Source organism: Halyomorpha halys, unplaced genomic scaffold, assembly GCF_000696795.3.
Source record: "Halyomorpha halys isolate HHAL.00 unplaced genomic scaffold, Hhal_1.1 Scaffold308.1, whole genome shotgun sequence".
In the NCBI taxonomy this organism is placed as follows: domain Eukaryota; kingdom Metazoa; phylum Arthropoda; class Insecta; order Hemiptera; family Pentatomidae; genus Halyomorpha; species Halyomorpha halys.
In genome coordinates, this window is record NW_027107032.1 from 110,778 (window position 1) to 124,744 (window position 13,967).

The window sequence follows — 13,967 nt, forward strand, 5'->3', positions numbered from 1 at the left end:
TTTTTATATTTTCAGCCCACTCCCACTGTTCGACCTGCCAACCCGTTTAACCCACGAGCTGATGCTGAAATTTTAAGGAAGGCAATGAAAGGATTTGGAACAGATGAAAAAGCAATCATCGAAGTGTTAACGAATAGAAGCAATGCTCAAAGGCAGCAGATAGCATTGGAATTTAAAACACTTTATGGAAAGGTATTGATATTTTGAAAATTCACTATCTGTTGTAATGTTTATAGAATAAAATTTACAATTGTTATTACTTTATAAACTGAAAGGCAAAAGTAATCTTCTTTTTTTTTTTACTTCCAAGTTGCCTTGTAATATCCACCCTTTTATATTTGTTTTATTTTCCAGTTAGTATAATGCCGATACCACCAATCGTTCTCTACATACATCTGTCCAGCGACACCCTTCCTAACCTAAATCTACTAAATCAGTCTTAACGCAATCGTGCTATCTATTTTTCAGTCTACCGCATTGACATTTACCCGTTCAGCAGGGATCCGTTCCTTACAAAGTCCCTCAACCTTACATGCCCATCTTATGCGCCGCAATGCTATAAACTGAATTATTTTTACCAGGTGCAGTTCCCTCAATTAAGCGTTTCATAGCCTTCTAAATTCTCTGGTTAACTCATCCTACTTTGGTCCAAATATTTTACATAATAGTTTATTTTCAAAAACCTTAAAACATGGTTCTTCTCGTAGTGTAAGAGGCGATGCTTCATATCCGTGAAGAACAGTGAAAAGGATAGCAGTTTTGTAAATTCTGACTTTACGTTTTTTGGACAGAATGTGTGAGCTAAGGAATAAAAATTTAAAATTATCCAAATAAAATTTGAATTTGGATAGGGAGTGTATTTTCCTATTACTTTCATTCACATTGACACTACTATAAGGTTTTCGATTTTATGCATCTCAAGAACATCGGGTCAATGTTAAATTTAATAATCCTTTACTGGAAGATTCCTATGGTATTAACTGGATTTAGTGAATGACACAATTTTCTTCCTTATTAAACTATAATAGTTTATTTCATTTCATACAGCAACGTTTCGGGAGATTTCCCCCATCTTCAGGCTGCTAAAAAACAAATTCAACAAAACCATAAACATGTGCTTACAACATTAATATATCATTTACACTCTAAGAACTATTTATAAATTATTTACTTGATAACAAAAACTAATTTTCTCCTATTAGTCTCACTTGCTAATATATTATAATATTAATGTCATTATTGAGTAAAATCTTTCTAATAGTCATACATTTAGGAGAATAATTACCTTTCTGAAGGTGTGAGCTAAGGAATAAAAATTTAAAATTATCCAAATAAAATTTGAATTTGGATAAGGAGTGTATTTTCCTATTACTTTCATTCACATTGACACTACTATAAGGTTTTTGATTTTATGCATCTCAAGAACATCGGGTCAATATTGTTTGTTTAAAATGAGGTGTAAAAAGTTGACCGTAGAGTAATGATTGGAGAAGTTTGTCGGGGGGGTGCGGTCAGCAAAGAACAACATAAATAAACAAAACCATATTTATTTATCATATGCCGACGTTTTGTTATAGTTGTTTGTTTAAGTGTGAAGTACCGATTGAGCAGCATAAAAATTGTATCTGTATTTTTCAGATGTCAGGAAGATATGACCAAAGTTTTAATGGCCACTTTTTTTTTACTTTATATTTATTTAAACTTTTAACAAAATTGAAAAAAAAGTTATATTAATATAGTACTAGTCAAAATGTTAATTTATAGTAAATGAAATATTTTCTTAGCTCTTTTATTGTCAACTACGAGATAGCTCATATTTTTTATGTTTTAAATTATTGTCTGCGATCTCAATTACACATTATTGTAGTTTATTTGCTTGCCATAATATAATATGATTCTATTAAATTAGCTTTTTACATCAAAATCCTGAAAAGTACTATGGCAATAAAAGTTTTAATAATATTTTTTCTTAACATTTAATTATTAAATGTTAAAATGGCTAGTTCATTAATTATCTTATAAAATTTATTTCTGGTTATTATTTATTTTGAATTAGTTTTTCCCTATCCTTCACTAAAGTTCTATTGTAAAACACAAAGTACATTGTGTGCACATTGATCTTGCATGTTCTTTATCTTTCACATTCATCATGGATCCACATTTATAATTAGCATATGGTTGAATTAAATATTCATTAAATCCATCAGGTAAATTGAATTCTATATTTTTCTTTTTAAAGCTATTACGTTAATTGAATATTTTTTTTTTAGTTTTACAATACTTATTTCTGTCTTTAATTCTTATTATCCACTTAGGTTAAAGAATTGGGTTTTCTGAAAGTTTATTGATTTTGCTGTTGTTTTATATTTTAATTTAATTTTTGAAGAAAAAAAATTAATTTTCATTTAAATCTGAAGCTAAATGTCCATTGGCAACTAAACTTACAAGTGGGTTTTACTGCTTTAAAATTTCCGATAAAATGCCAACACAATTTTACCCACTTTTCTAAGGCAAATTTCTGTTAAAATTTAATTTTTAAACCATAAAAATAAATGCGGGAGTGGGTAGCTCATTGGTAAGGGACTGTAAGACTAACTGCAATGACCCATGTTTGAATTAGGCTGTGGCAGATAATTATTTACTGTTTCACTGTAGCTGTGAGTCAGCCCTGTGGGTTTAGGAGCCCCCAGGGTCCACCCAGCCTAGGAAAGTACCCTTAATTGGGTAAAAATTTGGCAGTCGAATGTGATTTTGATCTAATCACTTCCTTGCACAACTGTTGGTTTAGTAACAGTACTTCCTTACTCATTACTGCACCCCTATCGCTTCATAGGTTGTAGTGGTACTGATTTAATTTTTTTTTATTGTACAATTAATATCTTGATTTTTTTTTTTTTACTTTCCTTATGTTACTAGGTATGAATAGTATTGTGATTACATTGACTATTCAATCTGTGGTTTTCAACAGATCTTAATGTTGTCTCCTGATGTCTAAAACATAAAATGCATATAAATATTTTCGATTTTGAGAACATGATTTTTTTTTCATTTCCTGCATAAATATTAAGTTATTATCTAAATTATTAGCAATGATAAATTATATTGAACATTGTATTCTTGTTTTATAAAAGTATTTTTTAATGTATTCTGTTCATATTTCCTTGGAAACTGGTTCACTTTTTTTTTAGATTTTTATTAACTTGAACGATACATATACTGGAATATTCCAGATGCTGATTTGTTGAATATTGAATTAGATTGTTTAAAATGCTTTATTAAACATGATAAATATTTATTGACTAATAACTAAGGGCAAGTTTTTTTTCCCCTTATAGGACTTGGTATCAGATTTGAAAAGTGAAACAAGTGGTAAATTGGAAGACTTGCTGGTTGCATTGATGACTCCCATTCCTGATCTTCTTGCTAAGGAATTAAACCATGCTATATCCGGATTAGGTACAAAGGAAGAAACTATTGTTGAAATACTATGTACAGCAAACAATTATGAAATGAAATGCATCAAGGCAGCATATGAGAAACGTAAGTATTATTAATAATAAAACAACTACAATTGATCCATTTTATTCTCAACAATGTTTATTCTAATTCTCCGAAGTTTTGGAAATATCAAATTAAAAAATTATATTATTTAATGGAAATATATAATTAAAAACAGGTTTTATTGTTAATGTTGTTATTGTGCTTGGTAAGAAGAAATCATTTTTGAAAAAATGGTTGTTGATGTATTGGGATTATATGTTTTTTAATGAAATGTGATAAGTAAACTATTCTCAAACAATTAATTAATAAATATATTAAATTAGAAAACTAAGACTAACTCTTGTATTCACTTTAGTTTAATTATTATTTATTCATATGTATTTACACTCGTTTGTGATGGATGGTATTTATAGTAATATTTTTAAAAATTCGTAGTTATTTTATAAATATTATATTATTTTATTTATTTTTAAATTCTAAAAACAGTGTATAATTCTCTAAATTTATTTTTTTCCATGCTTTTCTCATTCCCAGTGTACTTTTTCTCATTAAACACAAGATGAATTTCATAAAAAAAAAAAAAAAATGTCCTTCTCCATTGAATGAATTTATTCAATCAAAATACAACATAATTAGGTCTTTTTTGAATAAGATCCATACAAACTTAAGAAAACTATTACTTCTTTTCTCCAGTTCTTTAAAGTTTTAATATTTAATTGGATTATTGTCTATGCTTGGATTAACTTTTATTATTGTTTATTTCCCTCCTTTTTTTTTTTTTTATTCAATTTAAATTTATTATATCACAAGGTTGTTGATTAACTGTGAGTAATGGATAAAAGAAAAATGATCCGTGGGCGGTAAAAATAACTCAAACAGAAAATAAACTATTTATTATGAGCCAACTTTTTGCTTCATATTGCAGGGCTTTATCAAGGCTAAAAAAAGATACAAACAATTAAAATTAAGTAACAAAGCAAGAGAATAAGATAACACGAAATAAAAAAAACAAAAAAACTATGTTATGGTTAAAAATGTTCCAAAATATGTGAAAACTTGATGAAGAAAATTAATTTTTATATAAATTTCACATATTTTACATAATTTTTAACCACACCATAGTTTATTTTTATTTTGTGTTATGTTATTCTCTTACTCTGTTATTTAATTTTAGTCGTTTGAATCTTCTTTAACCTCTATGAAGAGGTTTTATACAAATTAAGTAAAAAAATAATTTAAAGTAGTGTTTAAACTATCTTTTTATAATCATATATCCGAGTTATATTGAATTAGTTTTTATCAATATTTTACTATCTTGATTTATAATCTTTTTTTATTTTATTTTTCTTTAGTGTTTGGATCTTCACTTGAACAAGACTTGTATGGTGATACATCAGGAAATTTCAAAAGACTCCTTATTTCCTTGTGCCAGGTAAACTGCTATTTAAATTTAAATGGAATAGTATAAATTTATTGACATCAGGGGTTTTCAAAATTAGTATGCCTTCAGACTCATTCTTATTATGAGTAATCTACCCATAAGGAAAAAAAAAAATAAAATAAAATATTATGATTCCAAGTACTACTTAAAAGATTTTTCTGAGATATAACACACTGAAAATTATTGGTTTCATGAATTAATGCTAATCAAATAATTATTTTAATCTATTCATTTTATCTTAATTTTTTGTTTTATTTATAACATTGTATATAGTTAGGGGTGTCTTTCATATGAGACTGTGACTATGAGACTATGAGACTTATTTATAACATTGTATATAGTTAGGGGTGTCTTTCATATGAGACTATACCACCCTTCCAACCTCCCATAATCAATTGTTAAAAAAAATATATACCTCTTACATTAACCATATAAGGCCCACCAGATCAGCCTGGTATTAAATAAATAAATAAAAATATTTTTATTTGATTTTAGTTATGTGATAGATACTTAGTTAGTTCTTATACAACACTTTTAATATTATACTCATTGTGTATTTTTGGGATCTATCTCTTTATAGGTAAAAATAAAATCTTCAGTTCCTTTAATATATTTTCAGTTTAAAAAAAGAAATTAAAATTTTCCGAAGATCTGTTTATTCCTATTTTGTTTTCTTCCCTATAAGTAAAAAAAACAAGGATTTTTATATCAAAATAATTTTAATGTTGATTTATAATTTTTTATATATTGATTTTTTTTTCAGGCAAATAGAAATGAAGCTTTTGGAATCGACCAGAACTTAGCTTTTCAAGATGCGCAAGCTCTCATGAGGGCCGGTAATTATAAAATAATTTTTAAAATCACAACTTTAACTCTTTAATCACTCCAGCCTCATATATGCTGGCAGTGATACCCAGGTCTCTACCACTCCAGCCACATATATGAAGGTAATGATGTCCATGCCACTACTGCTCCAGCCGCATATTTGGATATTGCATTTAGAGTAGGGAAATCGAAACAATAATTTAATATAATGTTTTTTCATTAAAAATTAAAATCTCTACTAATACAACTCATGAAGGGACAGGGGTTCAGTACTTTGTAAGGAAGTACTCTTACTAGACCAACGGTTGTGCAAGGAGGTCATTTGGTCAAAATCACGCTCTACCGTCAGATTTTTACCTAATTAAAGGTACCCAATTTATGAGGCTGGGTGAACCCCAGGAGGTCTCCAGAACCCACAGGGCTGACTCTCAGCTACAGTGAAACAGAAAAAATTTGTCTGCCCTGCCGGATTTGAACCCGTGTTCTTGGAGTAGGTAGCATCGCTCCTTACCACGCTACTACCATTTGTCTGTGAGATCCTTCAAGTTCTAACTGACAAATCTTGGACAATTTACAAATTAACATTATGTGCTTTCTCCTTGAATTATTATATAAATATATTCATTGAACATTTTACTTCAAATGATTCAAATTAATATTACAAATAAAACCATATGAATATTAATACGATTTATTTTGTATAAATTGACCTGCTTTACTGAATGATGTATATGTTCAGTGATTTTAATTTTAATTAGATAATAGCTGCTTTTAATTATGTTTTATCAAATTCATATACTTACAGGTGAGCTTAGGTTGGGAACTGATGAATCCACCTTCAACGCCATTCTCTGCTCCCGTAGCTACTCCCAGTTAGCAGCTACTTTCGCAGAATATCAAAGGCTTACTGGAAATGATTTTGAATCTGCCATTCGTGGAGAGTTTTCTGGGGACATTGAATCTGGTCTTATTGCTATCGGTAAGTTTTGCAATTTTATAATTTAAATAAAATTTTAATGGTCTATTATATGAAATATCGGTTTTTACAGTAGAGAGAGAAGAGAAATACTTTATTTATTCATCTATGCTGCCTAAATAAATTAGGTTGCCATCTCACACAGCATACTTATAAATCCGTAATCGGACATATTTACATTACACATACATGGTATAATCATAAAAAAAAAGATACAATAATAGGATATAATAAACAATTTTTTTTTTCACCCCTACAGTTTCCTTTTACAATCCATTTCGGTCTGTACAACCAATACAAATGTTTCACTCACTCCCATTTTTCCCTCTCATTTCTGCTCAATTATTCAATTCACCCGATCAACAAATTCGCTCTCCGGAATTCACTCTCCTAGATCCTCTTCAGTGACCCGCTAAAAAAATTCAATATTAGACGGTAATGTGAGATCAGACCATCATTCATAGTCACAGCAGTAGATCAGTCTACCAAGAACAAACAACTAGATACATTTTACGAGAATAAGAATAACACATAGATTAAAAGGAAAATATAATAAAAAAAAAAAACCGGTTACAGGAAACACTTGAATAGATAAATAAGTTTAAAAAAAACAAAAAACAACTTAGTATTAATAAAATAAAATGATTTAATGAATAAATACGTTAAAACACACAAATACAACATAAAACACAACAGGTCAACATATTAAAATGAATAAATAAAACAAAGAACAATCTCCGAGCTAATTCCCATGCAGGTGATGGTGTATGATCCCCAGGGAGTCCAAAATAATATTTTCCGCCAAGATCGCAATATCCCTAATGCTAACACCTAGGCCTTCTAAGAAGCTCCTTGTTCTATCTGGTATTGTTCCACGAGATCCAAACCAGAGGCCTCTCACAGTGAACTCTCTTTCTCCGAAGGTCTCGCGGAATTTTTCCTTAAGGAAAGGGACGCATTTTTCATATATTTTCTTTTTTTCCCTTTCCAGTCCACCTTCCTGTTCGAGGTCATTACATTCAAATCTCACCGTCGGATCCAAGACAAGAGCCGTGTCTCCGACTTTTGTAAACGCGACAATATCGGCATATCTTACGGATCCGTTGGTGTCAAGTCAATACAATAGACCTCCTCAAAGCAGGCGAAGTCTTTTCTTTCAAGGAACTTCATCAATTCTTCTTTGACCCTGTGGTGCTGGCGTGTTATAAGGAGGGAGTTGTTGGGGCATTTTCCCAGCACATGCGCTGGTGTTTCAGACTCTCTGGTTCAGATTTGATTTACTTTTAATAATTTACATGTTTACAATAACTTACTTATATAAAAAACATAATTTGAGAAAGAAAAAACAATTAAATAATTATAATGAGAAAAAACAGATAAATATAGAGTTTATAGCAGAGTGTCTTGCAATAACTTGGGCTTAAGTTATGTAAAATTGTATGTTAATTTAATTCAGTTTAAAAAAAATTATGATAATTTATTTCTGGTAAAATCAGAACATAAATTGGCTTTGAATGAAGTTTACCATGACAAATATTGAAATTGAAATAAATCTTGAGAAAAATAACACCATAACATTAATAAAGTTTCAGTATTTTCATTAAAGTGCCTGTTACTAAGGCTTATACCCTAGGTTAGGTTTAACCATGAAATACTACATTAATTCCTTAATCAGCTATCTACCTTCAAGGCATGGATAGTCAAAGATTGAATAAGTTTAGTTAAATATAACATTTTGCTTTTAATAGTCACCCTAAAGTGAATCATAAAATATTTTAAATATAAGAAGATGGTCAGGGTCAGAGTTGGGGTCAAAAAAAGAACAAATAGTTTATAACTATTTTAATGTCCGATGTTTCGCACCACTTTGCAGGGCTTCATCAAGGCTAAAAAGATACAAAAAAAACTGAGAATATTACAACAATAAGGTAATTTAAGCTAGGATAAATATTATGTAAAAATAAAGTGATAAGAAATTACATATAAATAAAATGAAGGAATGTGTAAAGTAGTATCAATATAAAATGAACTTGAATAAACAATGATAAGAATAAAAAATAAGTAACAATGGCAAGAGTAAACATTTTTAAAAATACGTAAAACATACAGTTAAAAACGTACAGGAGACGTTCATAAAACAAAAACAATACGGGGAAAAAAAAAGTTGAGATTAAATAAACGTCTTGAAAGAATAAATATAAATAAAAATGATAATAATGATATTAAATGATAATATCACGAATATAATATATTCGTCGGACATTAAAATAGTTATAAACTATTTGTTCTTTTTTTGACCGCTACCCTGACTATCTTCTTATAATTAAATTTTTACGGTCAACTATAAATATACATATACATAAAAGGTTTTATTTATTTAATACCAGATCGGCCTTACATAGGCAAGAGGTACATTTTTTTTTTAACAATTGATTATAATCTCATACAAAAGCCACCCCTAACTATTTACAATGTTATAAATAAAACAAAAAATTAAAATTGAATAAATAGATTAAAATAATGATTCTTAATTATAGATAAAAGTAAAGTTAGTCACAAAAACAATTACATTTATGTATTTAACAAAATAATTTATAATAATGATCAATAATAATTGCCTTATAATGAAAAAAAGAAATTGAATTTAAGAAAAAAAAAAAGAAATTAAGATAAAATAAAATTTTAGAGTGACTAACAGAAATGATAAATATAGAATTTATAACAGGATGTCCTGCAGCAGCCTGGGCTTCAGTCTTCAGATTGTGAATCATAATAATAATTCTTCTTTATTTTTCCAGTTCATTCTGTCAAGGACAAAAGTGACTTCTTCGCAGATCAGCTTCAGAAAAGTATGGCTGGTATGGGAACCCATGACCGTGCCCTAATCAGAATAGTCTGCTACAGAAGTGAAATTGATATGGGTGATATAAAAAATGCCTATCAAAGAAAATTTGGAAGGTCACTTCAGGAAGCCATTGCTGTGAGTACTTAATAAAATAAGAGAAATTATAATTAATTATTGTATTTAGTTACCTGGCACCAATATGAGTTCTTAATATTTTTAAAAACTGTTAGATGGTTCTAAATAAAAAACTTTATAGTGGTCTTGGTACAATGTGACATGTATAACTGGGATCTCAAGAAGGGTCGAAATGTACCATTTTTTCATTTACAGTTGTGAAAAGGTTAATACAAAATGCTTATTTTATATTTTATTATGTATGTGCATTAATTTTTGTAAATAATAGAAAACTTATAATTTACCAAAATCAGTTATATGGGCTTGTGTTTAAGTGCTACTTAAAGGTGTTTCTCAATGGTAGAAATTCGTTCAAATTTGCCAGAATTACCAGTATTTGACATCTCAAAATATTTATCTTAGATTCTAATGATTTTTCTGTGTCACGCTTTGTCATTCTTTCTAAAGTTTCATCATAACTCTCTTCTTCAAAAACTTAGATAGTACTTGAGAACAAAGCATGTGCTGAAGAAATGTTTGTGAACAAACATGTCACAGCCTGTCCAAACCTGATAAATTGTTTCACTTGAACAGGTTATTGAACCACGAAGTTCCAATTATGGAGGTAAACATTGAAAAATCTAAGAAATCAAATCTGTATTACAAAGGTTTAAACATTCTCTGTAACAGAGGAAGTTGTATTTCGATTCAAAAGTATCAAGAGCTCATTGTAATTATTCATAATAAAGATTTCTCCATATCCAGGGCCCATTTAACCAGGTCACACTGTATATAACAATGGAAAAAAAATCAAACATTCATAGAGTTAACAATTGATGTTTTATTATATCTATCAGATTCAGTTTAGTTTTTACTTTTGTCTATTTTGATGTATGTTTTTTATTACTTATATGTATATATTCATATAACGTATTTATATATATTTATTTTCTTTTTTTTTGCAGGATGATACTTCGGGAGATTACAAGAAATGTTTGTTATCTTTAGTAGCTTGAGAAGTTATTCTCACAATGCCAAAAAAAATTATATTTTACCCAACACTCTATCTCTCTTATATACTATCGGTGGTTGGATTTATCAAAAGCATCTGTTAACAGTTTTATGAAAGAGATGCTTTGAATTTCTTTTCCAAATATCATTTTATTAGCCTGACTGGGAGAACGGGATTTTGTAGGAATCAAAAGTTAAAATATAGAATGTTAAAAGAGTCGTTGGTTATTGGTTTTAATGTTTCATTTGTTATTGTATTTGTTTTCTATTTTTTATCAGTTCGTGAATGTAATGAATGTTTCATGTTTGTGATTTATAGTTCCATTGTCTCAAATTTCATTATTGTTGTTTGTTTTTTCTTAAAGTATTTTTTTTTGTTTTTCAAAATTATTATTTTGGCAACCTTTGTTTATTATTATATTGTTTTAAATTATATTCAGTTAGACTGTTGTCTAAAAATGTTTTTTGTTTTGTTTTGTATAGTGTGATTAATGATTGTAAAACTATCATACCCATTGTCACGTTATGTTTTATTATAATTATATGTGTTGCAGTGTTGGGTTCTATTTAATAATTATTTCTGTATTCACTACTTATTAATCATTTTTGCACCAAATTATTCACAATTTCTATTAATTATATCTTATACCTTCCTATTTTTTCTGATTAAAATTATTCTTGCAGTATTATGTGCTTTGAGAAAACTAAATATCTTTTAAAAAATGATTATTGATTTTTAATTATTCAGCTATCAACATCAAGGAAAACTTTCATATTTCTATTTAAAGAAAAAACTACAGAAAATCAAAGTTTAAAACTATGTTCTAATAAACAATAGTATTACTATTGATGATTTATTATTCAGTATCTTTATTATAACATTGTTGGTATAGATTATGCCGAACATAAGTAACATAAAAGATTTGCCTTCTCATTAGATATTGGTAGATTTTTGAAGACTGTTTATCAAATGTGCATTTTTTCTGTTCCGTGCCAACTTATTGAACTGATGTGGTCTAAACTGGTCTGTAATCGATCATAATACTTATAATGTTTATATTCCATAAATATATGTTTTGTATTAGAGTTTTCATGGTTTACAGAGTTGTGTTTTGTCTTTTATATGTATATTTTAATCTCATACATTTTCAGTGTCAGTTTTATATGTTATACGAGTATATTTAAGATGTCTTGAGAATATGTTGAAGTTGCGATGGCTTAATGGTTATTGTTATAGTATATCTGTTAAAACATTTGATACAAACCTTAAATTGTGAACGTAATGTTTAATATATATATATTTAATCATCGGGCATTTATTGGTATAAATTTTATTGATATTTTCTATCAGAGCTTTATCTTTCATGCAACCAAGTGCCACTAGCTAAATTTTATTACTCTTCCAATTTATTGTCAATTACTTGTTAATCTTATTGCTTGTTTAGTTTCAACATTTCAGATTAAATTTTGAAATATGATTTCTCTCTGAGAAAATGTTAGTAATTCAGTATGGAATTAGTTATGACAACTTGTAAGAGTAGAAGATATATTGTGAAATTAATTATTTTGAATCAGAGATATATTAAAAAAAAAAAAAAAATTCACTAAATAACAAAAAAAAATTTATATACTATTATTAGACTTTTATAAACAATCCTGATTCAAATAAAAAAATTATTGCAAGCTAAAATTAAATATATGTAAAGTAATTTTACATTTTTTAATAAATTTATTCACCAGTGATTTAGAAAACATAACTTGTTTCAAAAACCAATATTGACAGGAAGAATTGGGTGTTATGAGGTGTACAGAAAACCTTTTTGCACCTTTATCCGCCAACTACAGTATATTATCGTGTATTGATTCAGTAGCCCTCATTTTAAAAAAATAAAAAATTTTAATTTTTAGTATTATATAATCTAACTGGTTCCTTAGTAATATAAAATAGTTTAACTTTTTTCATATAATGAAAGAGGCTAATTAAAATTTTAACTAGGCAATTTTTTTGTTGTAGCCTTCTATGATTCACTGATTTGTCATTTCCTTCAATATTTCGGATTTATTCCAAAGGGTGTGTTCGCTGAAAGAAATTTCATAACGATTAATCTACTAATTTGGTAAATTCATATTTTATAATACTGTAGCAGAATTATTATGCCGAAAGATATAATATATATTTTATTCATATATTTAGTAAATATAGGTAATGCATAGTAAAGTTATTATACCTCAATACTGTCCAGCAGATCTGAGTTTTATAAAATTATTAATTTTATAAAGTTTAATATATTTTCAATAGTACTTTTGATTTGTTGTACCTGATTTCACAATTATTAAAAATAATTTCCCTAACAATTATTTCATTTATAAAATAAGGTGATTTACTAAAACTTATATTGACTTGTAACCTATTCTTATTTCATTAAAACTAACATTAGCTATTTGACTGTTAAAAATGTTTTAGTTGATTTTTTTTTTTTTTTTTAGTTTTGTTTTAATTCTGTTTTCAAATTTGGATTGTTTATTCAAAGTTGTTAAATAAAACAAAATTTTACAATCTTATAATTTTATTATTAATGTTTTTATCATAAAAGTATTTTATTTTGCTTCTTGCTCACTCTAGCCTATGTATTTTTTCTATTCCGTATTATTTTAATAATTAAATAAATATTTTTAGAATCTTGTTTCGGTTAGAGAATATTTTAGTATATACACACAAATTTTCATGTTGCAATGAGGAAGTATTGATCGTATGGATTTTATAGATTGTAGGGTGCTGAATGTAAAAGACTGTAAATTATGATAAATCAAACTGATAACAATTTAAAAGATTATTTTACTAATTATGTATTATATTTTGTTAAATTTGATATATTCTAACAGTGTTGCATCTTATATATTTCTATGTAATAAATGCTTGAAATACATAATGTTTTTTCATTTTATTTTTTGATCCTTTAATATTTGATTAATATTTCATATATTATATTGAAAATAATTTTTATTATTTTCATATCTCAAATATTGCTTTAATGATTATAAGGTTCAAATGAAAACATTAAATATTAAATAGATATGAGAATTTTATTTTAAATTATATACCATTATTGACTGTTATCTTATGGCGGGTTTTCTAGACAATCAGAGCACAAAGACACTTAACTAAATTAATAGCTACTTTTACAAATATAATTAAATTCTAGGTAGAGCAAAATAACCAATTATATATGCTTCTTTGATGAGTGATGGTTCTC

At 27.5% G+C, this 13,967-nt stretch overlaps 1 protein-coding gene across 2 annotated transcripts in view; it reads left to right on the forward strand.

The window, feature by feature from the left end:
* Positions 1 to 13,658, forward strand: part of LOC106681096 (annexin B9) — a 17,421-nt gene extending 3,763 nt beyond the window's left edge. For both annotated transcript variants that reach the window (XM_014421250.3, XM_014421251.3), the window contains 7 exons: positions 16 to 192; positions 3,336 to 3,540; positions 4,854 to 4,933; positions 5,706 to 5,778; positions 6,573 to 6,746; positions 9,542 to 9,723; positions 10,668 to 13,658. In XM_014421250.3, coding sequence (XP_014276736.1) covers positions 16 to 192; positions 3,336 to 3,540; positions 4,854 to 4,933; positions 5,706 to 5,778; positions 6,573 to 6,746; positions 9,542 to 9,723; positions 10,668 to 10,718 — 942 coding nt within the window. In that variant the 3' untranslated portion in view covers positions 10,719 to 13,658. The remainder of the gene's footprint in view (positions 1 to 15; positions 193 to 3,335; positions 3,541 to 4,853; positions 4,934 to 5,705; positions 5,779 to 6,572; positions 6,747 to 9,541; positions 9,724 to 10,667) is intronic.
* The last annotated feature ends 309 nt before the right edge of the window (positions 13,659 to 13,967 follow it).